This window comes from Drosophila bipectinata, chromosome 3L (assembly GCF_030179905.1).
Source record: "Drosophila bipectinata strain 14024-0381.07 chromosome 3L, DbipHiC1v2, whole genome shotgun sequence".
NCBI classification, from domain to species: domain Eukaryota; kingdom Metazoa; phylum Arthropoda; class Insecta; order Diptera; family Drosophilidae; genus Drosophila; species Drosophila bipectinata.
In genome coordinates, this window is record NC_091738.1 from 18975107 (window position 1) to 19000767 (window position 25661).

The 25661-nt window shown below is 41.1% G+C and overlaps 6 protein-coding genes and 1 long non-coding RNA gene across 9 annotated transcripts; 4 read left to right on the forward strand and 3 right to left on the reverse strand.

Annotated features, from left to right (window-relative positions):
- Positions 1 to 10661: 10661 nt before the first annotated feature.
- On the reverse strand, positions 10662 to 12735 carry LOC108132577 (mpv17-like protein). Its single transcript, XM_043213298.2, has 5 exons — positions 12657 to 12735; positions 12454 to 12598; positions 12258 to 12349; positions 11090 to 11202; positions 10662 to 11013 (listed from the first exon to the last, which is right to left on the reverse strand). The coding sequence occupies exons 2-5, from the start codon at positions 12583 to 12585 to the stop codon at positions 10748 to 10750; spliced, it is 603 nt and encodes a 200-aa protein (XP_043069233.1). The 5' UTR covers positions 12586 to 12598; positions 12657 to 12735; the 3' UTR covers positions 10662 to 10747.
- A 1083-nt stretch (positions 12736 to 13818) lies between these two features.
- LOC108132590 (uncharacterized) lies at positions 13819 to 15310 on the forward strand. 2 transcript variants are annotated; one of them, XM_070280596.1, is made up of 3 exons: positions 13833 to 13966; positions 14062 to 14568; positions 14626 to 15310. In XM_070280596.1, exons 2-3 carry the CDS (start codon positions 14273 to 14275, stop codon positions 15233 to 15235), a joined length of 906 nt encoding a protein of 301 aa, XP_070136697.1. In that variant the 5' UTR covers positions 13833 to 13966; positions 14062 to 14272; the 3' UTR covers positions 15236 to 15310. The 2 variants fall into 2 exon arrangements, with proteins under 2 accessions (XP_017107521.2, XP_070136697.1); XM_017252032.3 differs by having other exon boundaries at positions 13819 to 14568.
- Positions 15311 to 15323: 13 nt separating this feature from the next.
- LOC138926460 (uncharacterized) lies at positions 15324 to 17694 on the reverse strand. Of its 2 annotated transcripts, none has more exons than XR_011442999.1 (3): positions 17634 to 17694; positions 16194 to 16536; positions 15324 to 16142 (listed from the first exon to the last, which is right to left on the reverse strand). It is a non-coding gene; the product is annotated as an uncharacterized lncRNA (long non-coding RNA). The 2 variants fall into 2 exon arrangements; XR_011442998.1 differs by having other exon boundaries at positions 16588 to 17658.
- Positions 17695 to 18913: 1219 nt separating this feature from the next.
- LOC108132606 (dynein light chain Tctex-type protein 2B) lies at positions 18914 to 19555 on the forward strand. Its single transcript, XM_017252049.3, has one exon. The coding sequence runs from the start codon at positions 19005 to 19007 to the stop codon at positions 19491 to 19493; it is 489 nt and encodes a 162-aa protein (XP_017107538.2). The 5' UTR covers positions 18914 to 19004; the 3' UTR covers positions 19494 to 19555.
- Positions 19556 to 19687: 132 nt separating this feature from the next.
- LOC108132689 (DDB1- and CUL4-associated factor 13) lies at positions 19688 to 21289 on the forward strand. Its single transcript, XM_017252197.3, has 3 exons — positions 19688 to 19872; positions 19927 to 20641; positions 20699 to 21289. Exons 1-3 carry the CDS (start codon positions 19803 to 19805, stop codon positions 21249 to 21251), a joined length of 1338 nt encoding a protein of 445 aa, XP_017107686.2. The 5' UTR covers positions 19688 to 19802; the 3' UTR covers positions 21252 to 21289.
- Positions 21290 to 21453: 164 nt separating this feature from the next.
- Positions 21454 to 24332, forward strand: LOC108132691 (sugar transporter SWEET1). The gene is made up of 3 exons (XM_017252199.3): positions 21454 to 21880; positions 23391 to 23796; positions 23862 to 24332. Exons 1-3 carry the CDS (start codon positions 21711 to 21713, stop codon positions 23970 to 23972), a joined length of 687 nt encoding a protein of 228 aa, XP_017107688.1. The 5' UTR covers positions 21454 to 21710; the 3' UTR covers positions 23973 to 24332.
- Positions 24277 to 25433, reverse strand: LOC108132690 (deubiquitinase OTUD6B). Its single transcript, XM_017252198.3, has one exon. It carries the CDS (start codon positions 25324 to 25326, stop codon positions 24382 to 24384), a length of 945 nt encoding a protein of 314 aa, XP_017107687.2. The 5' UTR covers positions 25327 to 25433; the 3' UTR covers positions 24277 to 24381.
- Between the last annotated feature and the right edge of the window lie 228 nt (positions 25434 to 25661).

Here is a 25661-nt window from a genome sequence, read left to right on the forward strand (position 1 = left end):
CAAATCTCCATCAAAATCTAAAAACAATATTTTTCAAACTTTTTTCAAAAAATTTTCTGGAGCATCCCCTTCTAAAATCTACAAAGCCACAAGAGCGACCATTTGGCCCACAGCGAAAGCTCGAAGCGAGGAGTTCGAACATCCAAAAAATTCAAGAATCCGCTGTTGAATCCCGGCCATTACCATTTCTTTTTCACAAATCAACATATTCTTGAGCAAAATTTAGAATAGATACGATTAGAATAGATTTAGAATATTAATATATTAATATATATTAATATTAATATTAATTAATATTAATATATACAAACGATTTATATAGATACTATTTATATAGATAGATACTCGATCCACAAGTCTGCATCAAAATCCAAAATGAAAGCTTTATTTTAGATTTTTATTTATTTTTATTTAAAATCATCAAACTCCAAAAACAAGAAAAAACATGTAAAACATCTGAAAACATGGCCTTAAATTGATTGAATTTGATGTCAAAGAATTTCTTGCCTTGCATTTTTATGAAATTTTCATAGTTTTTTTTTGCATAATCTCCGTTTTAATTTCTCATTATTTTAATGCACATTCCCGTCGCTCTTTTGCCATTATTTGGCCAGCATGGCGTATACTTAATAAGCTTGCCATCGCCACCGCTTTCGCCATCTTACTAGCAGCATTCCCATCTTTTTGCCTCCATCTAGCTTTTTATCGACTGCAGTCCGTTTCGCATGCCGCTCATTGTTGCTGCTTCGAATGCTTCGAGTCTGCAGCTATTGCAGTTTATTAAATATGCTTTTAGTTTCCCAACTGCCACGCCCACACTGGCTGAGTGTGGAGGCGGCCTGGCTAAAAAGAATGAAAGCAGCCAGCGTATGGAAATACTGCCAAAGGCAGTTTAGTTATTAATTTTTAATGCGTCCGCATTTCGCATAATTACGCCAGAGCGTGGATAGAGAAAAAGCTAAAATATTCTTGCGCCCGTTTTTGGCTGTAGCAAGTTATTTATTTGGCCTTTGGCGGCCAAAAATTGTGCAAAAATTAAGAGCCAAGTTATTGGCGGCATTCCTTTTTTCCCGGGTCCGGTATAGCCAACGGCATTAGTTTGGGGAAAGGGGACTGAGGGAGTATTTTGTTGGTACAAAGTCAAAGGTTTTTAATATTAAAATGGGGACAATTGAGTGGGCTTTTGTGGAGGAAGGGCTTGGAAAGGATATTATTAGAAAATGTTGGTAGGGTAAGTTTTCATTTTAGCATAGCACTTAAGTAAACTATATTGTGTGATATAAGCTAGGTTTAAAATAGACATTTTTTCGCCTAAAATAGACACCAAAATTTTGCAAATCCCAAGACTTGAAATAACAAAAACAAGCAAAGAAAACCAAAATGAAATCCATTCGGCAAAGCCTCCTTCATACTGAAACGCAACAAAAGTTGAAGGTTGCGAAAAAAATATTGCACAATTTCCATAAATCGAGCAGCAGTTTTTCCGGACCGCTTTTCCTTTTTTTTTTTTGTTGAGGCGCCACCACCCACACATGGCTGGGCAAAGGCGGTAAATGCAACAACAGCAGCAGAAGAGCCGAGTTGCAAAAGGCAAAAGCCTCACCAATAACAAAAGGCAGGCAAACTGCTGTTAAACTGTTGTTTAAACGCATTGGCAGTGGGCGAAAGATGTGGCGGGTGAATGGATGGTGGGTGGTGGGTGAGGCGGTTCCATTGTGCGAACCACAAACTGAGCCACCACACAGACTCTCACACAGGCATTCGCATACGGAGGGGGGGGGGGGCAACGGCGGCGATCTACTGCCGCATGAATGTATTGGTATTGAAAATCCCTTTGATTTTTTGCCGCACCGTTGCAAACAGCAATTTGGCAAATCCTTTCACAATCAAAATCAACCGCAGATGAAATTTTGCCCCGAAAATTCCACAGAAACGGGTAACGCTATCCGTATTCGAACAAGAAAAAAACTTTTTTTTTTTAACTTTTATCAGAACATTTTCGAAACGTGTGTCAGTGTGGGAATGTAACTTTTCGTATGCTTAAAAATCATTCGACGGTAAAACGCCAAATTAGCGTTAAGTATGCATAGGGAAAAAAATATTTAAGTATATAAGATATTTTTATAAAAAGGTATTGTGTAAATATAAGGAAATATAATTGTCATACCTCAAGTACATACACTTCATAGCATTACTTATAAAACCAGTCGGGAACTCTAACAAGAAGAAGCAGGAACAAATTAAGAAATAACCCAGAACCATTTAAGTTTAATAGTGATTAATTTTTATGCTTAAAAATTAAACATAATCTGTAAATTAATAATGCTTTCTTTCTCTGTAGTCCTTGCTGGTAGAGTCCTTGTTCTGCCTCTTTTCGGGCTGCTCTGTTGTTGCTTTTGCAATTTTTGTTGCTGTGTGCAGGTGCTTAAGCATTTTACGAGCGACTGTATTCAATTTGAGGCTGCCAGCCATACAGCCATCCAGCCTGTGAGCCAACCAGCCTCTTGCTCGCTCTCTCAGCACATTACGCATACGCCGTGTGTTAAATGCGCTTAAAAGTCAGGCCAATAATTTGTTGTTGTTGTTGCTGTTGCTGTTACTGTTGGCATTGTTGTTTTTGTTATTGCTGGTGTTGCTGTTGTCGGTAAATTGTAGTTGCTGCCACTGCTGCTGTTTGTGTAATGAAAACTTTTACAACGCCATATGCAGGCTATTAAAAAACAACTCGCACAGACACACCAACCCCAACTCACATGCACAGCATCACCTTGGAATATGCAATCAAGCTCATTTATACTCATTAAGCGCTTATGGTGCACTGGTAGGGGATGGGGAGTGTGATAGAGTGAGATAGAATGGTAGTAACAGAGAGGGATGCTGCGGAGCTTAATAAGACAGTAGACAGGCGTAGAGGACTGTTTTGGGCCCAAAATGGCACAAGGGTTTTGATTTTGCGGGAAAACAATGCAGGGGCTTAGGATAATACGCTATAATAACAGTTGATTTAATAAAAATTTAGTTTACTTATTTTTTATAGATGAATTTTAATTAATAGTTAATAGCCCTGACCTCTATTTGAACCGCTCCTGTCTGCAAAGTGCGTGCGTTTGCTTTTTAATTTTTTCCCATTCCATGTCCTTGGTTACTTCTTAAGTTCAGTTGCCTGCTAATATGTTTCTGATGTCTTCGGCCCGGGCTCAAAGCCCTGCCAAACAGAAGGGGAAGTTGTTTGCCTGGTTGAGGGAGCCGAGCCGAGTCATAAGCCAGTAGGCAACAGTCACTTTTTAACGTAATGCATCTGGATCGGAGGGCCGAGGGTCAGGGCCTGACTCTCCCCTGCAATTTCCCGGCTATATGGCTATATGCTGATTACTTTGTCTGGGCTGCAGCAGCAATTCGGAGTATGAATTTACTGCCTCGTACTCTTGCAGCAAACAAGCCAGCTAAGTAATTAACAAATTAAAATATATGTGAGGGAAACAGAGCTCAGGAGACTGGGAATATAGTGCAAGATGTCGGATTGAGAGGTGAAATATGGTGCATTTTGGAAAATTGGAGGGTGGGGGATAAAATATGGTAATGCTTGTTATTTTATAGAATTATGGGTTTAGAATTCGTTGCTTAAATGTGAAACAATATTCCCTTTAAAATAGACCACCTTTGATAGTTCCACTCAAGCACTTTAAACCAATTAAAATAATTCCAATAAATTGATAAAGTTAAAGGATTCGGAAACACCCATCGCCCTCAGAAATTTCCGCTTGGTCTCACATCCTTGGAGCACTGGGCGTGCTGGCCGAAAGCTGTCGCATCAAATGAGCATCTTAAATAATTTCATTTTCATTTCGGTTTCAAGCCAGCCCCAAAAACCCTCTGCCCAAAGATTTGGGGTTTTAAAAGAGGCATACAATCCCAAACAACCACCCACCCAACGAACAAAAACCCTTTAAACCTGTAATTTACGAGAAGCAACTGTTACACGCACAAATATATTTATGAGAGCATATACATACTATATATATATATATGTATATACAGCAACAATCAGAAACAAAAGGAAATTGCATTCAACAATAGTTACAATTGCTGTGAGGGCCGAGATTGCCATAAATCATACGCCCAGTTGTACACGAAAGCATTTGCTGGGGCGTTAATTGTAAATAAATAACATATTAAAATTTCCAGTCAATAGGTTTAAGCCGTAATTAAAAGTAATAATGCGAAGGCAAGTGTTTGTCCTTGCCTTTCTCTCCCTGGTGCTCCTTCGTCCTGCTCCCTAGCTCGTCCTGCTCGCTTCGTCCTTAACAGGCAGCAGCAGACGGTGCAAAAGTTTTGGCCCGCCCAAAAAGGTCAATTAAACTGCATTAAGTTTAATAACTTTCTGTGCCCGAAACAGTTACGAAATATCTGCCAGGCCCGCCGGCTGGCAACCCCCCAGGAAGTTCGATTCCAGGTGGGGGAGAACTGGGGGTGGTAACTGGGCGACAGTGGGTAGTGATGGGTTGGGCTATACTAAAACCAGGATCAGCCTTGGCGAGCGGATTATGTAGAAAACAGACATCCATACAAACTCAAACGAACACACGCAGAACAGAGCTGAACAGAACCGAACAGATTGTGCGGCAGGCCACATGCAGCGTCAACAACAAACAACACCTGTTTATGGTTTTTCGTTAGCAAAAATTTTACAACTGCCAGGACGAAGCCTGTGATAGAGCACACATACCCATACCTATACCGCCATGCCCCATTCTTATACACCTCGACCAGCGCAGTCACGTTTGTATGAGCACAACGGCAAGGCCAAAAGTTTTCGTAGCCAACTAATTTTTCCTGTCAAATGCACAGACGACAACAAGGAACCCCAAATAAAATGCAAACAAAAAAAATAAATAATAAAATCAAAATAAAAAGAACATTAAACAAGCATCCAAGATAATGCGAGGGTTTATTACTCTTTTTTGGGGAAAAGTAAGTCAGAGAACTAAATCATTTTTAAGGGGGAAGATCATTTAAAATGGTTTCAAGCTTTAGTAATTTGTAACAAAAAACTTTCCAATAATATACAAAATTATCCATACTTTTAACCCACTTTTATTATAATTATTTTCTTTTTGGGCTTCCTTTTAAATGCTCATTTCTTCTATTCTTAAAATATATCTTAAAATTTTAATTTCGTTATCCATGTCTTTCCTTCCAAATTATTTGAGAAAAATCCTATAATTATATCAGATCTCTAAAAAATAAGATAAGCCTTTAAGAAAGAGTATAACCCAACCAAAAAAGGAACATTATAAAGCAGCAAGGATTGCTGCTTGGATGGCAGGCGACGCGACGTCTTGGCGTTGTGGCTGAAGGTCCTTGGTCCTCGGTCCTGCTTCAGATTCAGTTCCTGTCCCGCTACCCAGCATCCACACCCATTCCAGCTGCTGAAGGTGAAATTAAATGTAAGCAGGATAAGGGATAAAAGGGATACCAACAAGGATATACGCGGAATACATGCGTGCGTAGACGTGGACCGAGAGATCCTTCGGCGTGGCACTGTCTGCGCTTCACGCTTGATTATGCGTTTGCATGCACATAAAGGCAGAAGTCAAACACGGGACAAACCTCGACCTTTTTTATTATTATTTTTTATACAGATACAAGGATATTTACATGCCTGACTTTGACAGCAGGTGTCGGTGTCTGTGTCGGTGTCGGTCTCTCTCGGCTGGCAGTTGAAACATTTGATGGCATTTCAAGCTGCAGATCAGAAGCGAGAATAAAAACTGCGTGCGTGCCATAAAAGTTATGGCTTTTTGAGTTGGTGGGAAGGGGAGGTTGAGAGGGGGCGGTTAGGTCAAGTAAAGTTGAAACTGGGTGGGTGGGTTGGAGTGGGCGCCATTAAAAACCACATTGTGTATATGTGTGTACGTTGGATGTTTGTTATTTTGTTACATTTATGCAGAGCCAGTTTTCGCTTTTAATTGCTTAGCTGACCTTGCTGCCTGACTGGGTTAATGGGTTAGCCTTTGTGGAGAGGCTATCGTTTTTAATTTATCGAATGGCCATTGATGTAGATAATGCATAATTGCAATTTCAATTTGCCAGTTTTAATGTTTGGCCAATGATGCGGGCACCTTATGGAATCAGTTAAACGCTTGCCACATTGCTACATTGCTAATTATTTGATTTTATTAAAAGCGAAGGTTAAACCAAAAAGCCATGACCAGCACTCTCAAAGAATTTTATTAAATAATTTATATGGTGTATTGTTAACCTGACCCCCAGAAGCATTTAAAGGTGAGGAGCCATATCAACAGGCACTCTATGAATGAAATCTCCTCTCTTGAAGAACGGTTGCCAAGCTCTTATTTTGGCTATTATTCCTTTGTTTTCGCCTCGTCTTTCTTTAATTATAAAGCCACTGGAACCCAACTCAGACCGAGAGACAGACAGACATATAAATATATATGGGGTTTTATAGCACTACGACCAAAAAACAAAAAAAAACGAGAAGGAAAAACTCATATTCCCATTGGCATCAAATTGTCTGCACGACAAGGTAACAGAGTATTAAAAATTTCAGCACCAACAGCAACAGCATCAGAATTTTCTGACCAGCATTCGTCCGAGATACTTTCCTATCCTCCTCCGTGGATGGAGGGCGGAGGTAGCCGAGGGTCAGACATTCGTCCTTTCCCCTTCCTTGTGATGTTTTCCCAGAATTTCCCTAGCAACGCAAGCCGCTTAACGCAGCCAACTGCCAAATGTAAATATACTCCAGCCCCAACTCGGCAGCCAAACCGACAAAAAAATATAAAACTTTCTTAATAATACAACGAGCTGAAAAAAAAAAAAAAATAACGTAAAGACGGAGCCGGAAAACTCGGTCCAAGGCGACGCAGACCCGCGAGGAAAATGCGCATTGTTTTCAGCTTTTCAGCGCCCAAACAACAACCGAAAGCGGAAAGCCTGGGGGCGCTGGAGCAAGGGGCGTGGCATGGGCTTTTCCAGAGGGGTAAAGAGGGCGGTGGGGCATTGGGAACTTAAAAACTTTGGCCATATCCCGCAGCTATGAACAACAGCAATCAATTTTCACATGCCGGCGAACAAATGTGCCGCACCAGGATGTCCCCCAGCCGAAGGGAGTGGAGAGGGGCAGCGGCAAAAGGGATGGACTCCGCTGGAGGGGCAACCTTTGGAGAGGGCGGAGGGAAGTCCAGGGTGTGGAAAGTAGTTTAAAATTATAATGCCTCATCAAGGGTTGGCGGACCATCATGGCGGACCATCATCAAGTCGAGCAAACATCACAGAGTGCCCCGCCACAGGACCAGAGATGACTTGCCAAATCACTGGATCCCCAAATTAAAACACAATACTAATTAACCGTTTGAGGTTCTAATTAAAATTGATAAGTCGTTTGTTCTTAAAGCTACTAAATGGGTTGGATAGAATAAAAAACAAACAGCTTAAAAAATTCTTATAAACTGACTATTTCTAAAATGCTTAAGCTCTGATACATGAACTTTAAAAGAACTCATAAATATTCTGTAACAGACACATCCTCTGGTAGTGACCTTTACGGCGAAATTCTCAGAAGCTCGTTCCCCAAACGATGAATCCCCAACTACCGCCTACTCCATATAATTAAATTAATCCCCCATTCATAGCCACGAAAGTCACGCTCTCATCTCCATTTCAAAGAACCATCCGAGAGCGTTTTGTCCCTCGGCAGTAGTTTAGCAATTCCGGATGCCATATTTGCGAAGCGCTTCACATCGGTTCGCCATCGATCTGGATGGATGGATGGTTGGACTATATCATCCAGCTGGGAGTGGGTGGGACGCCAAACGTTGATTAATTTCTCGTTTTTACGCCATTTTCTATTTGTCTTGTGCGGTAATTACGACAAGTCCTTGGAGTAGGAGGAACAGAGCAGAGCCGAGCCAACTTCCTGCCGCGTGGCCAAGACAAACAGAAGAAAAAAAAAAGTCCCTACTACCAGAACTCTGGTGACTCTCAGCTCCGATCCGTTCCGCTTTGCAACGCCCCACGGACCGAGAGGCGGATGGACCGACAGACGGACAGGCGGACAGACTGCTTCCGGTAATTGAATCAAATGAAGCAGCATTAGTATTAGCTTCTTATGGTCGGTGGTATCGTTCTGGAGATGCTTCCTCTGGCATAACTCTGTTTATTTTTGTAAATTAATTTTTAATTTAATGTACGTGTGGTGGGCGACGCGCTAGTTTCACGCCACGATGGCTGAAGCGACAGGAAGTGGGCGGCACCAAGGGCAATGGCACCCAAAGCCCACCGCCCATCCCTGTTCAAGGCAAACAGCGACGAAAGGAAAACAAAACAAAAGTGGAAAGCCAAACTAAAAGATGTATTTTTGGTTGAAGAATGGATGCTCTAGGTATATAGTATACCTTTAATATAGAACTATTCAAGGAGATTATTTCAAGGAGATTAAATTCAAACTTTTTCTAAAATTAAAATAATTTTATGGATATTTGTTAATTAAGTTGGCAGAATATATTTGCCTTTAAAATCAGCTCCTGATACTCTTCCTGTTAGAAGAGCACCCTCAAAATATACTGGCTATGCCCATGGACCAGTATATCCCCTACATAGACCCTAGACCCTGCTCCACACTCAAATATAAAGTAGGAAAAGCAGTTTTCAGCTGGTCAGCAGGCTGTCGAAAAATAAAAGTAAAACAAAGTGGAACGGCGCTGAAGTGGGGGACCCACGGTCCATGGAATATACAGTATAAAGCGAAAAGACGACGAAATACTTTTTCAAGATAAACGGAAACAAGCCAAGATGGAATTAATTTTCCGCTTTGAACAAACAAACGGATGTAAATAAAAAAAAAAACGAAAGAAAGAAAAACAACACAAAAAATGGAACCAGGAACCAGAACCAGCAGCATCAGCAGGAGCCACCTAGAGAAACCAGCGAAGAAATCGCCGTCAAAGTCAAAGGACTGGGTGCCAAGGGATGCCAGAATGCGGAGGGGGAAGGGACTACCAAAAGGAAGTAGCTAAAGCTTAGGCCAAAAGGACTAGGGAGATGCTGGGACTAGGGGGGGACTCAGCAGAGTTGGAGCTGGAGAGGCGATGTCTGGCAAGTTTAGCAAATTTAGTCTGGACAAGGGCTGGACCGACGTTATGTGCTGTTAATGACTGTACAAGAAGTTTAATTGTACGACTGCCTACACTGGGAAAAATTAATATTTAGTTAAGTTTGGTAGGCAGGTGAGATATAGATACATGTATTAAAAGATATTGGGGTATATTATAAGTTGAGGTACTAAAGCTTAGAAAACTTTTTCCAAATCATATATTTTAATTTAAAAAATCGAATTCTTTTGCAAATTAAACAAATTATGTATGTATTACTCCCTAGTATTTTATATTACTATCCTATACTATTTATATTATTTCTATTTTTTGTAGTTTTTAAAAGAAAACCCTCTACTTCTCATTGCAGTGCCTTTCTAGGAAATAGTGTCTAACACCAGATTGTAGTTTGGGCCAGAATGGGCCAGAGGTGGGACCCTGATGGGCGTGCGGTAATGCTACACACACGCATATTGACAAATTGCAATTTAAATAGACAGCAATAAGTTAAACAGACGCACACACACTCAACGGAGTGAGTGTTTAGTGGGGGCGAGGAGGCAGCCAAAAACACGCCACGTCTAATTAGTTTAGCACGGCACGGGGGGAGGTCAAGGGGCAGCCATCGGCTGAGATGCTAGAGATGAGCAATAATTAGGCAAAAAGTTAATGCGTTGAGGGAATTACAATGCGTTTTGGACCAGGCTGGCTGGCTGGCTGGCTGGTCGAAATATATGGCATAAATTAGGGGGACAATGACCAGAGTAACAAATAAATTATAATACATTTATTTACAAAAGGACACATCTTAATGAAAGGAAAGCATTAAGAGAAGAGGAGGCTTAAGAAGATGTTCTCCATAATTATTATACATACTTTTATGTAAAATGGATTATCCAATTTAAAGAATAATCATAAAGATTATTAAGTTTTTTTTTTAATATATAGACAAATATTTTGTATAATATAGAACCCTTGAAAAAAGTCATCAAAATAACAGACACTTTAATAGCCCATTGCTTAGTCCTATTTAATAGAGATCACATCCCTATCTCTATACCCCCTTCTCCTAAAAAAATACCACCCCCGAAACCCGATAATTCATCCGTTGACTAAAATACATTAAGGCATTTTTACGGCCAAAGGACACCCCGCCTTCATTTCCATCTTCCGGCCCATTTTTGTTACAATAGTTGCCATCTTGTGGAACTAGAAACCCCATTCTGAGATGTTATTTGTTGTTTCTTCTCCTATTGCCGGTGTTGTTTTTGTTGTTTGTGTGCGGCAAATATTGATGGAAACATTTACGCACACACGCACACAATTAAACACGTTTACACACGCTGATAAACAGCAGATACCCACACACACACACACAAACCAAGCCAAACCCTAACCCAAACACACACCGGGAGCAATGGAAATAGAGATGAATAGAGGCTAAGTAGTAATTGATGAGTTTCCTTTTATGGCAACATCAATCATACGCACTGTATGCCAACGTTTTGCAGCCAGGTTAAATAAATAACTCGATGAAGCCAAAGACAATTAGGCGTCTCTCTCTCTTTTTATTTGCCAATTTCAATTGTAGATGTCTATCTAAGGCTATATACATTGGCTTATATATTCAAAGCTCATAACTCGGTGTTCTTAATCAAAGTTTTCGATTCTGTTGTTTCTAAATTTGATTTCGTGATGCTCTGTCGCTTCGTCCAGCACAGAATGTTAACCCAAATTAGGCCACAAACACCCATATAAATAACACGGAATCGGGGCGCTACCAGGGAAAAGTTTAGGGCCTGAGCGGGAAGCCAGAAAACACAGGATCGCACAAAAGTTGGCACAAACTTCTCACGCAGTTCCAGGAAAATGTCCTCTGAGCCCTCCATGATTGACATTCCTTGAATGAATTATTTCATATTTAGATTAAAGTTGGAAAGTTTTTGATTCTATTTATTTTGAATTTTTACACTTACCGGCATAAAAGACAGTCAATAAATAAGGCGTTAGTACAAACTGATCGAGGACCAATTTTTTTAAGATTATAGTTTTGGTAGTGCCAGGAAACACGCGATCTAACCATTTATACCTAAGAGAGGTTTTTAATATTAATAAATAAATATTTAGTAGAATATTTAAAGTTTTAATGGCATTTGCAAAAGCAAGCAAAATGAGTATATGTGGGTGTTAAGAACATAAGGTGCTGTGTTAGTTTTTAAAATAGATTTTTTAAGTAATATGTCCTTTTGTGTAGATAGTGCCTTGAGTTTGATATAATTTGTGTATCCTTGAATATATATCCTTGTGTGTGCTCTGTTTTATGTATATTTGGGATGTAATTTTTGTGTTTTTTTTAGCATCCTTCACTTACATTGCATTTATTTGTTCATTGTCGTGCACATATGCCTCAATTTCTTCAGTGCGTAGCGTGCTTTCTCCGAGCTTTTTATTTTGTTTTTAATCATAGGCAGTGGAAAGCTTGGTGCTCTTGGTGGCTGATGGTGCTTCTAAAGAGAAACGTGAATAGAAAGTAAGAGACACAGAGAGAGAGTGTGTGAAAGTGAGATGCGACGAACATGCTCTTGGCTTGACTTTGGCGACACGTGCTGGCGAAGCTTTTACGGAATTGTAAACAAATTGATAAAAGACAAAAACAACAACAGAGGCGTACTGCGAAGCAAATTGAGGCGATACGAAAGAATGGTTAAATGGTGGGCATGTAAATGTGAGTAATTGAATGGACCACCGATGTGTGAGTGTGTGTACTTATGTGGGCAAACAGCTGAGGTCAACATAATAGATCAGAGGTCTAGGCTTCAATAAGAACTAAGAACTAAGTCTGAGGTAAAAGAAGATAACAAGGTAATATAAAAATCATCATCAAATAATCGGAAGAGTTTTTTAAAATAATGGAACTAAAAATTACACTTCAAAATAAGTTATACCTTTAAAAGTCACTTATTATCACCATTATAAAAAATATCCATAAAACTAATACACCCTCTAACTTTTAGGGTCTAAGCCTTAAGCTTGACTTAAAAACTTATTATTTTGACCTCAGTTGCTTGACTTGATATACATTTATATACATATTATGTACAAATGCATAGTTGTTTATATAATATATGGGTGTTGAGCACAAACCAAAAATACAACGAGGGGGCATAGGCCGCAGTGCCCATGACGGCGTATCTTCCTATTGTGGCATAATCGATATCCTCTTTCTCGGCCGCGGGCTGCAAGGCGCATAAATCTGATTAGAAATCGCCAGATATGCCCTTAGGATAGACCCCCCCACAACCCCTTAATTCATTATGCATAAATCAAATATTAAACTCACCGGTAACCAGCGCTTGGACAGATATTGCTGAGAATATTCGGCCCCCACATACAGGCTGCCATAGATGGCGCTGTTGGTCACAAAAGGATAACGGCGAAAGGCCGAACGAACTCCCGAAATCAAACGCGACATTTTCTTTTCCTGTCTGCAAAAAATTTATTTGTTTTAATTAAAGAATTATGCGACTTTCTCCAATTATTTACTTTGGATGCGGCCTGCCCTTGGCGCTGTCTGCTAGAGAGTGAGGAAAAAATTCCAAACGAAGGCCTCAGCTGTTACAAAAGACAATAAACAATGAACTGAGAGTTCCAGAGAGAAAACTGGAGAAAGAGATAGCCATTGAAAAAGAGAAAGATTGCGGTAGTTTAAGAGAAAGTCTTTCAATGTTTACGTTTGTTTTTCGAAGCAGGAAATGTAATGAGAAAATATCAAGATTTATGGCTCTTGTTGATTAGGGAAAGCTTAGAAATGCAGTTAACATTTAAGTGGTATTTGTGGGGTTTTTATCAGTTGGTGTAGATAAGATTTGGTAATATCAAAATAAAGGGGTTAGTAACGAGAACTAGGTATAAAGATTTGAGATTTGTAGACATTTGGTAGAGCTTTTGTGAAAAGTATTATTATTTTTTACCAAAACGCCACATATAACCTTCTTCTGAAATACCAATATCCTAAAAGAAACCAACTTTTGTGAGAACCGCAATTTCCCCCCAGATCAGCATCCTTCGAATCCCAGAAGTTGCCAAAAATTACCTCAATCAAGTTTAAAATACAAATCCACTACGAGTCCTACCTTAATCAAGGACACATGCAACGAAAGCAAAAAAAAAACGCACATAAAAGACGAAGAAAAAACAACAAAACTTTTGCCCATAAAAATGCAATAAGTGTATCAAGTCTTGGAAACCCTTTTTGGCTAATGGCAATTTACGCACGACTAACAAACACCGGCAGCCAGGCCGGGGAGCGAGATGGGAGTCCTGGTGCGAGGGGCAGGACTCGCAGGACTTCAAAACATATGCCGAGGAACGAAGACACGGAGGCGGAGAAACGACAACTTTGATTGAGTGCCCGGGAAACTGGAAACTGGAGGCAAAGGTGTTAAAACTGAAACCAATTTAAAAAGTTCTGCGAAACCATATGGAAAGTGAGTGAGAGCCGAGAGCCTAACAGGGAAAAAGTTTTGGATAGGCGTGCGTGTACTTGGGACAAAAAAATCCTCCTGTAAAATCAGGGGATTTATTAGGGCGAGAGATTGTGTGCATTTTAAGCAGATGTAATAAGATGGGTATTAAAATTCTTTGAAGACAAATCTTGCACTAGAAAGTATTGCTTTAAAAAACAAGTCATACCCAAAAAGTAGGCTTGGAGGGGCTGACATATCACCCTCCCATAACCCTGGGCAGCTCACACACACAACGCCCTATACACGTGATCCTTTCCCAACGCCAAAGACACAAAACTGCTCAAGGACCAAGGACTAAGGATGAACCTAAGCAACATACTAAAGAGCGTGAGCAACAGTCTGGGCTTCGGAGCCACCATCGACCAAAAGCCAAAGGCGGTCAAGAGGTCACCGTTCACTTATCAACAGAGTCCTCACTACAGCTCCGAATCCACTTCAAGCGCCCCCACGAGCTCCGTTTCCAGTCCCAGTTCCATATCCGACAGCACTCCCAGATCTCTTTCCCGCTCCTTCAACAGTGCGTCTACCAATCTGCTGGTCCCCTCGGACGACGAGGGGCATCTGACCCTAGGCGAGAAACGTTTGGCCTCGGCGTCAGCTCAACTTTCGAAGAGCCACCATCCCCATAAGCAGATGATTGAGCAGATCCTGCGCCAGGTTAGCGAGCTCGAACACACTCTCTTCGAGGACCAGCAGCAGGAGTTCAAGCTGCGAATGGCTCTCGAGAGGCAGACTGAGCGTTGCCAGGAGCTGGCCTTCTCCCTGGACACGGAGAAGCAGAGGAACGGACGACTGGTGCAGTTGCTCCGTGGGGTGGACACCGCCAGCTCCGGGGACAGCGAGCCGGAGGAGCGAGCTATGAGCGGTTCCCATGTCAAGTCTATGGGGGATCTTTACGAGTCCATAAGTCCACTGCTCATGCAGCAACGGTGAGTAGAATTATTTACAAATATGATAGGTATAGTAACTATGGTATCCTCCAATAGCTATGATGAACTCTCAATATCCCATCGCCAAAGTCGCAGGCAACTGGCCAAAAAGGAAAAGTCCCTGAGGCTCCTCAAATGCGAAAAGGAGCAACTACACTCGGAGTACGACCAGTTGTTCGACGAATACCGGAGCGAACAAAAGCGCTTCGAGATGCTCTGTTCCCAGTTCATTCAGATGCAGAGGAAGAAAAAGCAACAGATCTTTAATCTGAAGAACACACTGGGCTACGCCTCCGAGTGCATCTTCCATGCCCAGGCTGCCATTGATGAGTGCTGCCGGCGATCGGGCTCCCGGTCACCCATTTCGCAGGTGAACCTCCGGAATTTCAGGAAGAATCTAGACTGCTTCATGGATGCCCTGAGGAATTGCTGTTGCCTCCAGAAAGTGCATGAATTGCAGCAGGAACAGCTTCAAAAACAGGAGCAAGGAACAGTTATTAGAAAAGAAGAGGAGCAAAAAGAAAAGCAGGAGGATATGGATCAGGACTCAACACCTTCCATAGCAAGCAGTGGCACCTATGTGGGGGAAGCAGATCCTTCAGAAGGAAAGGAATCCCCAAAGCAATACCATCGGAGACATCGACGCCAAAGGCATTCCAATCGTTGAAGCTTCACTTTCAGTTACTCCTTAGCGTTAGGTTTCTTTCTTCCTATCCTGTAAAATTTGTTTTTAAAAATGAAAAGTGAAAAAAAAATTTATTAAATATGTTCACACAAATAAAGAAAAAATAATTTTATTTAAAAAAGAGTGTTTTATATGTTATAAAAAATTAAAATGCCTAAAACTTCAGAAAGATTATGACATATTTTAAACAAGAAAGTAAAGCTAACTTCGGTCGGTAGTTAACTTCGGTAACTTCGGAAGTTGATATACCCTTGAAATTAAAACCGGATATACAATATTGCAAACATCGGATATAGTTGACCGATGCTTATGAGAATATCATAATAAAACTTATTAATTACAATTGTTTGGTCATTGAGCGTTTTCAATGCCGTAAATAAAAAGACGAATTTGTTAATTTTGAACGTTATAAAAAATGTTTATTCCTGCATGCAGATGAAGCCGGATGATCCGGAGATAGACCAGCTTATGGTGCATGCAGGGACTCAAGTAATATACACAGACATTGCCGAGCTAACTCTCTAAAGAAAGTCCGTAGAGTCGAGCGGCCGAGAGAGAGTCGGCTTGCGATCCACTAGCTTTTGTATAAACTTAAGCCTAATAAATAAACATTACCAAACATTACGTTAACATGTTTAAACATTAAAATTACACCGGTGGGCTGCTGCCTGACCCGACAACAATAAAAAATCTAAAACACAGTACCAAGCTACTATTTTCAAAAATACCAAAGTTTTTTTTACCAATTTTTACCAAATACCATTTCCGATCGTTCATTTATATGGCAGCTATAGGATATAGGTCGGATCAACTAACCAAAAATAGAATGAGCATGATATGAGCATTGCATTAGAATTAGAAACTTTCCTTGCTTCGGTGCTAATCGTAGCTGAAAAATTATTAATAATTAAAAGAAAATTATGGATATATTTATATTTACATATATGTTCGCAATAAAAACCAAAAAACGTATCTATTTTTAAATTTCTTAATCCGTTGGCTTAACAAAGACTTCTTATATTATATTTTGCGACAAAAACTTGCATTGTAAAGTCACTCCGAAACTTAATAATAGCCACCACAAAATGGGTGCTGAATCAAGGAGACTGCCTAAAATTGAATATATGAAAACTCCCTTAAAGATTATCCGGCCTTTAACCATTAGTTACGTCATGCTTATATCAACTGAGGATATGATCCTGATCAAGAACATATTTACTTTATGGGGTCGGAGATGTCTCCTTCACTGCGTTCCACACTTTTGAGCAAAATTGTAATACCCTCTGCAACGGTTAATGTTAATATTAGTTATAAGAAGCGATATATGCCTTTACAAATATTTATATTGGCCTATATTTTTGGCAATATTGGCCTGTCATTTGGCTGGCTAATCTTGATCCATAAGAATGTACAAACTGGGATTCTTCGTCTTCCTAGCTATGGTGCTCTGCATTGAGCCATTTTGGAATGTCTGCGGTGTCAATCAAACTTATAGTGATGGTCCAGGTTCTTGTCCGAGAACGTGCAAGCCCACGAGTAAGTGGTGTACGCTTGACCGTGGTCGTCCTCGTTCTCCTTGTGCCTTCAAGGGTGGATATTATAAGAGTTCTTCTTATGGGGCTTGTGTGTTGGAAGCAGACTGTCCGAAGTTCGAAAAACAATCTTGGTAAACTGAATTCATCAGGATTGAAGAATTCTAAATGAGTAATAAAGTTGTAGTAATATGAAAATAATTCATTCTTAATAAAAACAAGAATATAATTCTTCCATTCTCAATCAATTAATTACAGGTTTCATGAAAAACTTTCATTGTTAAGTCCCATAGTCTGAAACTGAAACACCACAAAATGAGTGCTGAGCCATGGAGACCGGTTAAGATCGAATTAATGAAAATCCTCTCAAATACCATCCGAAACAAATTTAATTAGTTCGTTATTTCGCTAAATTATTTAAATAAGTAAGGCGGCAATATCGGCCCATCATTTAAGAATCTGGCTAATCTTGATCCAAAACAATGTACAAACTGGGATTGTTCGTCCTCCTGGCTATGGTGCTCTGCACCGATGCGAAATTTAACTGTCCTGCCAACCAATCATATCATGGTTGTGGAAATCATTGTCAGGCACCTTGCGAAAACTTAAATAAGCCGTGTCTTTTGTACTGTGGCCCTCCAGCTTGTGCCTGCGCCTATGGATACGCTTTTAGTAAAGATCATAGGACTTGTGTGTTGGAATCAGACTGTCCAAAACACTAAACACAAGCAATTTTTCACTGTTTTGGGACTAATCATCCCTAAAGAATTTTTAACAACTAATAAAGTTAAACTTATACGAAACTGGTTCATTCTTCATGAATACAAGAAAACGAATACAATTCTTACGTTCTCCATAATTTGGGACTTGTGGCAGGTTTCATGAAAAAACATACGTTGTTAAGTACTCTGAAACTGAATAATATCCACCATAAAATGAGTGCTGAGCCTTGGAGACCGGTTAAAATCGAATTAATAAAAATCCTCTCAAATACCATCCGGAACAAATTTATTTATTTTGTTAGTTTGCTAAATTATTTAAATAAATAATGCGGCAATATCGGGCTGTCATTCAATAATCAGGTTAATCTTGATCTAAAACAATGTGGAAACTGGAATTCTTTGTCCTCCTGGCTATGGTGCTCCGAACTACTATGTCGATTAAAAATATCGACTGTACTGCCAATGGAACTGCCCAAAACTGTCCAACCTCTTGCCCGGATACTTGTGAATTCGACTCTCCGGTTTGTTTTCTTGACTGCGGTGCTCCTTGTGTCTGCAAGCCTGGCTATATTATTGATGAATCAATTCCGGCTTGTGTCTTGAGGTCCGACTGTCCGAAAAATGTGAAGCAGGTTAAAAAATTTAAAAGAATTACAAACTTTCCTTGCTTCGGTGCTAATCCTGACTGCAAACTTATTAATAATTAAAATAAAATGAGGAATATAATCATATGTTCCCAATAAACACCAAAAAACGTATACATTTTTAAATTTCCTAATCCGTTGGCTTAACAAAGACTACTTATATTTTTCAACAAAAACTTGCATTGTAGAGACACATATTCCGAAACATAATAATATCCACCACCAGATCGGTGCTGAACCAAGGAGACTGCCTAAAATTGAATTTATGAAAACTCCCTTAAATATTAACCGGCCTTTAACCTATGACTGGCCTTTAGTTATGACATGCTTATATCAACTGAGGAGGTGATCCTGATCAAGAATATATTTTACTTTATAGGGTCGGAGATGTCTCCTTCACTGTACACTTTTGACCAAAATTATAATACCCTCTGTAAGGGTATAAAAAGTGTAGCTGCATTTATTGGAGAATTAAAGGCAGGCAGGCCGAGGAGCGAGTCCTTATGCGTGGGGCAGGACTTTATAGCGAGGAACGAAGATACGGTGGCGAAAAAACGACATCTTTGATTGAGTGCCATGGAAACTGGGATCTGGAGAGCAAAAAGCTCTTCCTGGTTTTATTCTTAAAAAAGCTTTAAATTCTTAAAGGTTTAGGAATATTGTAACAAGAATAATATATTTTACATAATTTAAGATGAATTTATTGCCATATTTTCCATCAAGTTAAAGTTTTTTTGATAAAAAGGCCTAAAAATTCAGATCTTTACCAAGTAGTCTCTTCTTCCGATCTCACACACAATCTGTGACTATTCCAAGGAAAAGGCTATACAAATAGTAAAAATCGTTAGAAATAATGTCTATACAAAGGAATACCCAAAAAAGACCATCATCGGTCAGCTCGGCTAGTGATGCGGTTTCGGAAAAATCATCCGAAGATGAATTTGAAGCCGGAAACGAGGTCAAACCGGCCTCTGACGTCACCATCTACAACTCCTACAACATGGGCCCGGCCTTTGGCAGAAAGTTCCCACTGCCGTATATCCGTTTAATGGTCTCGAAAGTGATGCAAGACAGGTTGACCAACAAGACCTACAATCCGACGGATGCACGCAAGCTGGCTCGCGATGTGGCTGATGAAATCAATATGAGGATGAAGGGGGATGGATCCTGCCCAAGGTACAAGCATGTGGTGAATGTGATGCTTTACCAGCAGACTGGAGCAGGATGTTTCTATGGAGCACGAGCCATTTGGGATCCCCTCGCGGATGACTACATGAACTATACCTTTGATGGTGGGAGTTTTATTTGCATTGCCACTGTTTTTGGCTGCTACCAATACTAAGTTAGTGCAGTTCTACTAAATCGATTAAATTAAATAAATTATTAAGTATTCTCTTACTTGGGAAATGTATGTAGTAGTTTTTTATTCAAAAAAATATATATTTAAAAGTAACTCCCAGTTTGAATTTTAGTGCTGCCCATAAAAATTCAAATTATCGTTAATCGTTATCACCGATAACATCCCATCTCAATAAAAGTCCATCTCTGACAAGTTGGCAGGCCTGCCGGACGCACATGTTCTGTTTGTTTTTATTTTTATTGAAATTCTAAAATAATTGCGCCGCAAGAATTTTAATTTAATTCTGCCAGGATGAAGGTGAAAATGATTAGCCGTAATCCGGACAACTATGTCCGGGAGACCAAACTGGAGCACCACAAAAGTGAGTAGAGGATAATGCGGAAATTCGACTGTTCTGAGACTTCTCCTTTTGTAGTGGCCCGAAACTACGATCCTGCTCTGCATCCATTGGAGGGTCCCCGGGAATATGTCCGGGCTTTAAACGCCACTAAGCTGGACCGTGTGTTTGCCAAGCCCTTCGTTTGCAATTTGAGCGGCCACCGAGATGGTGTTTCTTGCTTCGGAAAGCACCCAAAGCAGTTGTCTCAGCTCGCCACCGGTGCGTATGATGGCGAGGTGCGTATTTGGGACTTGGCCAACCGCACCAGCACCCGTCACTTTGTGGCCCATGACGGGTTCGTTCGCGGCGTCGCCTACGCCCCGGATGGTAAGCTGCTCTATACAGTGGGAGATGATAAGACCATCAAAGTTTGGAAAGGTGATGCCCCTGAAGTCGGCGAGGAAGAGGAGCCTGTTAACACCATTCTCAGCCGCTTCGGTCTTCACGGCATCTCTCACAATCGGAAGGGCAACAGTTTCGCCACCTGCGGCGAGGTTTGCGCCATTTGGGATGAGAAGCACAACGATCCCATTAAGACCCTAAAGTGGGGAGTGGATACTCTGCATGCCATTTCCTACAATCCTGTGGAAACAGATATCCTGGCGTGCTGTGCCAGTGACCGGAGCATTATCCTGTACGATCAGCGTGAGGCTCAACCGCTGCGAAAGATTGTGTTGACGATGAAGAGCAACAAGTTGTCGTGGAATCCAATGGAGGCTTTAAACTTCACAGTGGCCAATGAGGATTGCAAGTAAGGAAAACTTTTTGAGGCTTATTAAAGCAATAAATTAACATTTTACCTTTCTAGTCTTTACACCTTTGACACCCGCAAGCTGCAAACCCCCCTGAAGGTTCACTTTGACCACGTTTCCGCCGTCACCGATGTGGACTACTCACCCACGGGCAAAGAGTTCGTCTCGGCCAGCTACGACAAGACCGTCCGCATCTACAACGCCCATCACAGTCACTCACGGGATATATACCACACGAAGCGCATGCAGCACGTGGTCTGTGTCGCCTGGTCGCTGGATAATCGATACGTCTTCTCCGGCTCCGACGAAATGAACGTGCGCATGTGGAAGGCCAATGCTTCCGAGAAGCTGGGCGTGATTCGGCCGCGTGAGCGGGTCAACTTCAACTACCAGGAGGCGCTCAAGCAGAAGTATGCCGCCCATCCGCAGATCAAGCGCATTGCCCGCCACCGGCAGGTGCCGCGTCATGTCATGAATGCCCAGCGAAAGATGCGCCTGGTCAAGGATAAGGAGCAGGTCAAGGAGGCCAATGTGCGCAAGCACTCCAAGAAGGGCAAGGTGCCCTACGTCAGCGAGAAGTCGAAGCATGTTATTAAAGAGGAGGTTTAGGCTAGTATGTTTATAAGCAAATACATTTATTTATAGGACCTGTGTCTTTGTAATCGAGGCTCTCGCAGATCAATCAAATACGAAAGTATTTGGAAAACCTACATATCTATAAATCGGTGAGATAAGAAGGCGTGTATATATGTGTTGGTTTCGGCCGCGTTCGTACTGCAATGTTGCCTGGAAATTTGAAATCAAATTCGAATCCGATAAGCCCCCACAACCGATAACATTGAGAGCGCAAAACTGGGGAGACGTGTCCGTTCGTGTGGGGCGAATTTCGATTATAAAAGGTGGACAGCCCCGCCGTTGGGGTCTCAGTCGCTTGTTGTTACGGCAGCCGCCAGTCCGGTCGTTAGTTTTTGTTTTCGTTCTCCGTTTGTTTATACTCCAGCGACTCCGCCCGCCGGCGCCACCACAGAACTTGTTTGTATATAACAACAATACCAACATATTAAAATCATGGAAGCACTGGGAGATCTACTGGCACCTTATAGCGAACTAATCGCTAAGGTAGCCGGCACAATTACTACCCTGCAATTTCTGTCTGGTGTGGCGCTGATGAACGACATCCGGAAGAAGGGTAGCAGCGACGTCTACCCCGTTGGACCATTCCTGGGCGGAGTGGTGCTGTAAGTACCCCAGCATGCTTCACTGCGCACACAGTCGCCAATGAAAAGCTATGCGGCTATGTGGAAAAACAAAAGTGGCACTGCATCTGTGTGGGAATTGATTAAATTTTTGAACTGTCGCCATGACACTACAGAATCGGCTCGCCCCAAGGACGTTCCTAAATCGCTTTTGCTTCGATTCAATAAGATAACAATGCCAGAAGTTACATCACAGTCTTAGTGTCAAACCCCCTTATTGTGAAAATAACAACCATTTCGATCATCTTCGGCCGTTACAATTCGAAATCGCAACCTTGTCGTCGATGAAATCTTTGGGGTTCTTATCGTCGCGAAGCCTCTGCCAACACGTACTGCTTATCTGGAGTGTGTAAAATAGTATAGCTGGGCATTAGAAATGCTGATCTGCTAATCTGGAAATTGTGGGAGAGCCCCTGGCCGTTTATGAGACAAGTGAAAGATAGGTGGCTCGCCTTTGCCACGTGCTCCGAATAAGTCAAGGAGGTGCCAGTTTCCGGGAGGTCACTTTCAGTGATGGGTAGTATAGACTCACGGTACCATTAGGTACAACAATTTATAGTATTTTTAAGCTTAACCTCTGGCATTTGTTTTAAAACAAAAGCTTATAAGATGAGAAAGAATAGAAATGTAAAATACTTTGAGCTTTCCCACAACTACTTGTATCTTCCAAACCTAAACTATATAATGATATGCCTCTATGCTATCCCCTGATCATTGCACTCTAAAAACAATTGATATATACCTTTCCTAGTTAATTATAACATTGTTTGTTCTACCTCACAGTACAGGTACAATTTTAATTCGTGCGTCTAGTACTTTTCCCATCACTGTGGGGTGGTGGGTGTTCTGTGAGGGGGTGGCGGGCGCGAACTCGGACTGTGTCAAGTGTAAGGACCCGCAGACATGCAAGTGAAGCAACAGTTGTATTCTAAATGAATTCCAATTCAAGGTGTCTAGGTCAAGGGCGGTTCCGGGGCCAGCTGGCGTTTAATTTCGCACCTCGCAGGTGTATTTCACCATTGTGCTGGCTTTATGAATGATAAGTCGATCGATGATAGTACATATTTATTTCCCATACTTTAGGAACTGTTATCAGTAACTACGTGATGTATGATTGGCAAAAATTATTAGTTGTTTTATGTGGTATATCCCAAAAACCAGTTTGAGTCAGCATGTTTTTAATTATTTCGAGATGGATAGCAGCTGAGGTACAATATCATAATTATTTAATAAATCCGGTTTTCTTAACTCATTTCTAGTCTAACTTTCTATTTCTGTGAGGCACTCCCATAGAGAACTTTTTTGTTTAAAAGCTATTGAGTTTGGAGAGAGAAACTGGTTTATAATTTAAAAGAAATGAGGGGTCTAGCGACTCTAGAAGGGATTTTTTTTTTAATAATTTGGAAATCTTGAGGCAGTACCCCCTTGTGAAGACCTTTACTTGAAAATATTTCCACCAAAGTCTAATAAAACCCTTTTTTTCCCTTTCCAGGACTGTTCTCAGCTTGAAGCTGGCTTACATCATGAATGATGCTGCTATGATCAACACCAATCTAATTGGTCTGGTCATTAATTTTATTTTCCTGGGGGGCTTCTATTTTTACGCATCGAGTGGTAAGAAGGGTGGCATCTGGAAGCAAGTAGGCTACTCTTCGGTCTTCCTACTGGCCACCACTGCCTATGCCAATTTCGAGGATCCCACCAAAGTGGAGTTCCGTCTGGGCATGCTGATCACTGGTATTCTGGTCTGGTTGGTCGGCTCACCCCTTCTCCATCTGCCGAAGATCATTGAGAAGAAAAGCACTGAGGGCATGCCGTTCCCAATTATTCTCTCTGGTAATTTGGTGGCCGTTTCCTGGATGCTATATGCCATTTCCATCAAAAATACTGTGATGGTGGTAAGTAAAAATTAATTCTAACTTTCCCTAATATTGTTTAATTTTCCAAATATTTTATTCTTTAGCTCCAGAATTTATTGCTGCTTGTTTTGGGAGGAATCCAGCTGTCCATGTTTGCCATTTATCCCAACACACCCGTTGCTAAGAAGGGCAAGGACAGCAAGAAGGATAAATAATCGAAATCGATGGCTATGATTGACGAAAAAGGACAAATAATGGGTTGTTGCAACAACAAATTACCAAGTAATTGTAGTTAGGCTCAAGGAATAATCAAATTATTGCTTGAATTTACACTAAATCGCCACAATACAAAACTAAATTTGAGCTAGACAAATTATTTTTCTATATATAAGAAATATTTTCTTAGAACAAATCCGGCTAAGTTGCTAGCTAACCTAGAGTTGTTATTCTATTGACTATTATTGTAAATAACTACTATATACTTGCAATTTTTGACAATAACTCAAATCTTCCAAATGCATACGTATTTATAAAATCAACATTATTAATAAAAACAAAATCTGTTACAAAATCAATTCTTGAACGAGTCGTTGTATGCTTTCTATTCCATTTTCGTTGCTAGTTTCAGGCCTCTACTGGAACGGTGGAGTTGTAATGGGCACCCAGCTGGTAAATGTGACGGTGGTAACAGATCACCAACGGGGAACCACCGAACTCCTCCTGTCCCAGAAGCGTGGCGGCTCCCTCTGCTTGAATAACTTCGATGGGCACTTTCAGCAGCGATGATATGGCCTTAAGTTCAATGTGCCCGCCCCAGGCGTGAGTCTTTTCTATATCCTGGCAGTACTTGTCGAACTGCTCGTCATCGAGCAGGTCTCCCGTCTCCGGATGGGTCATGTAGCTGATGAGCGCGTCCTTGTTGGCACGCACATAATTGGCAGTCTCTTCTCTCAGGCCCTGGACACTGTGCCCTGGAAGACCGTTTACGATTAGTTGGTGACGTATAGACTGGTACAAACAGTCGCCATCGGAGGCTATGTGGTGCAGAGCCAGCTGCCGGCCGGTTAACTTGGCCGTGATCTGCTCCAACTCGATAAGCTTTGGAGATGGCTGGTTGGCAGCGTTCTGTAGCTCCACCTTGATTTCGGCCTCGCGGACACGTGCCTCCTTGGCCTTCTTGTCCCGTCGCTTCTGGGCCTTGGAAACACGCTGATTGGAGGGCGCCTGGTCCTCCTCATCATTTTCTTCTTGTTTGTCATCCTCTTTTACAGCCGGCTTCTTGACAACCTCCTCTGCGACGGCTTCTGTGACTTTTCCTGGTGCTTCCTGGGCCTCGGCTGCCTGCAGCTCTGCTTTCTGACGCTGCTCCAGCTCTCCTTCCAGACGTGCCATCTCCTCCAGGAACTCCTTTCGCTTGTTTTTGTTGTTCTTTGGAGCATTCTTTTTCATTGCCTGAAGTTTGGCCTGAAGTTCTTTCTTCTCCCGGCGGTGTCTAGCGGCCACATCCTCCAGATTCACTTCCTCCAGGCGGTTCTCCAATTCCACAATTGTCTCCTCCTCTCCTGCCATTTTATTTCTATTTTTATTTAATTTAATAATTCAGTAAATCTCGAAAAACAATTAGAAACAATTTTGGATAAAAAGTTGGCAGGTAGTGACAGTGTTACCACAGCTTGAGGGTTGAAATATACCAAATGTCAATGGAAAATACTAAAAAGTATTTCTAAATACTGCTATTAAGTTTTGTATATTTTAAAAATTATTTAATATAAGAGTTTTAAGATTTTAAGAGTGGAGACTTTTATTTTAAAAAATATTATATTAAAAATTGTTAATAATAGAACTTACAATTAAAAAGGTTCTTGTTTATAACAAACATGTTCTTCTTAAAGTTACTTAAAGTT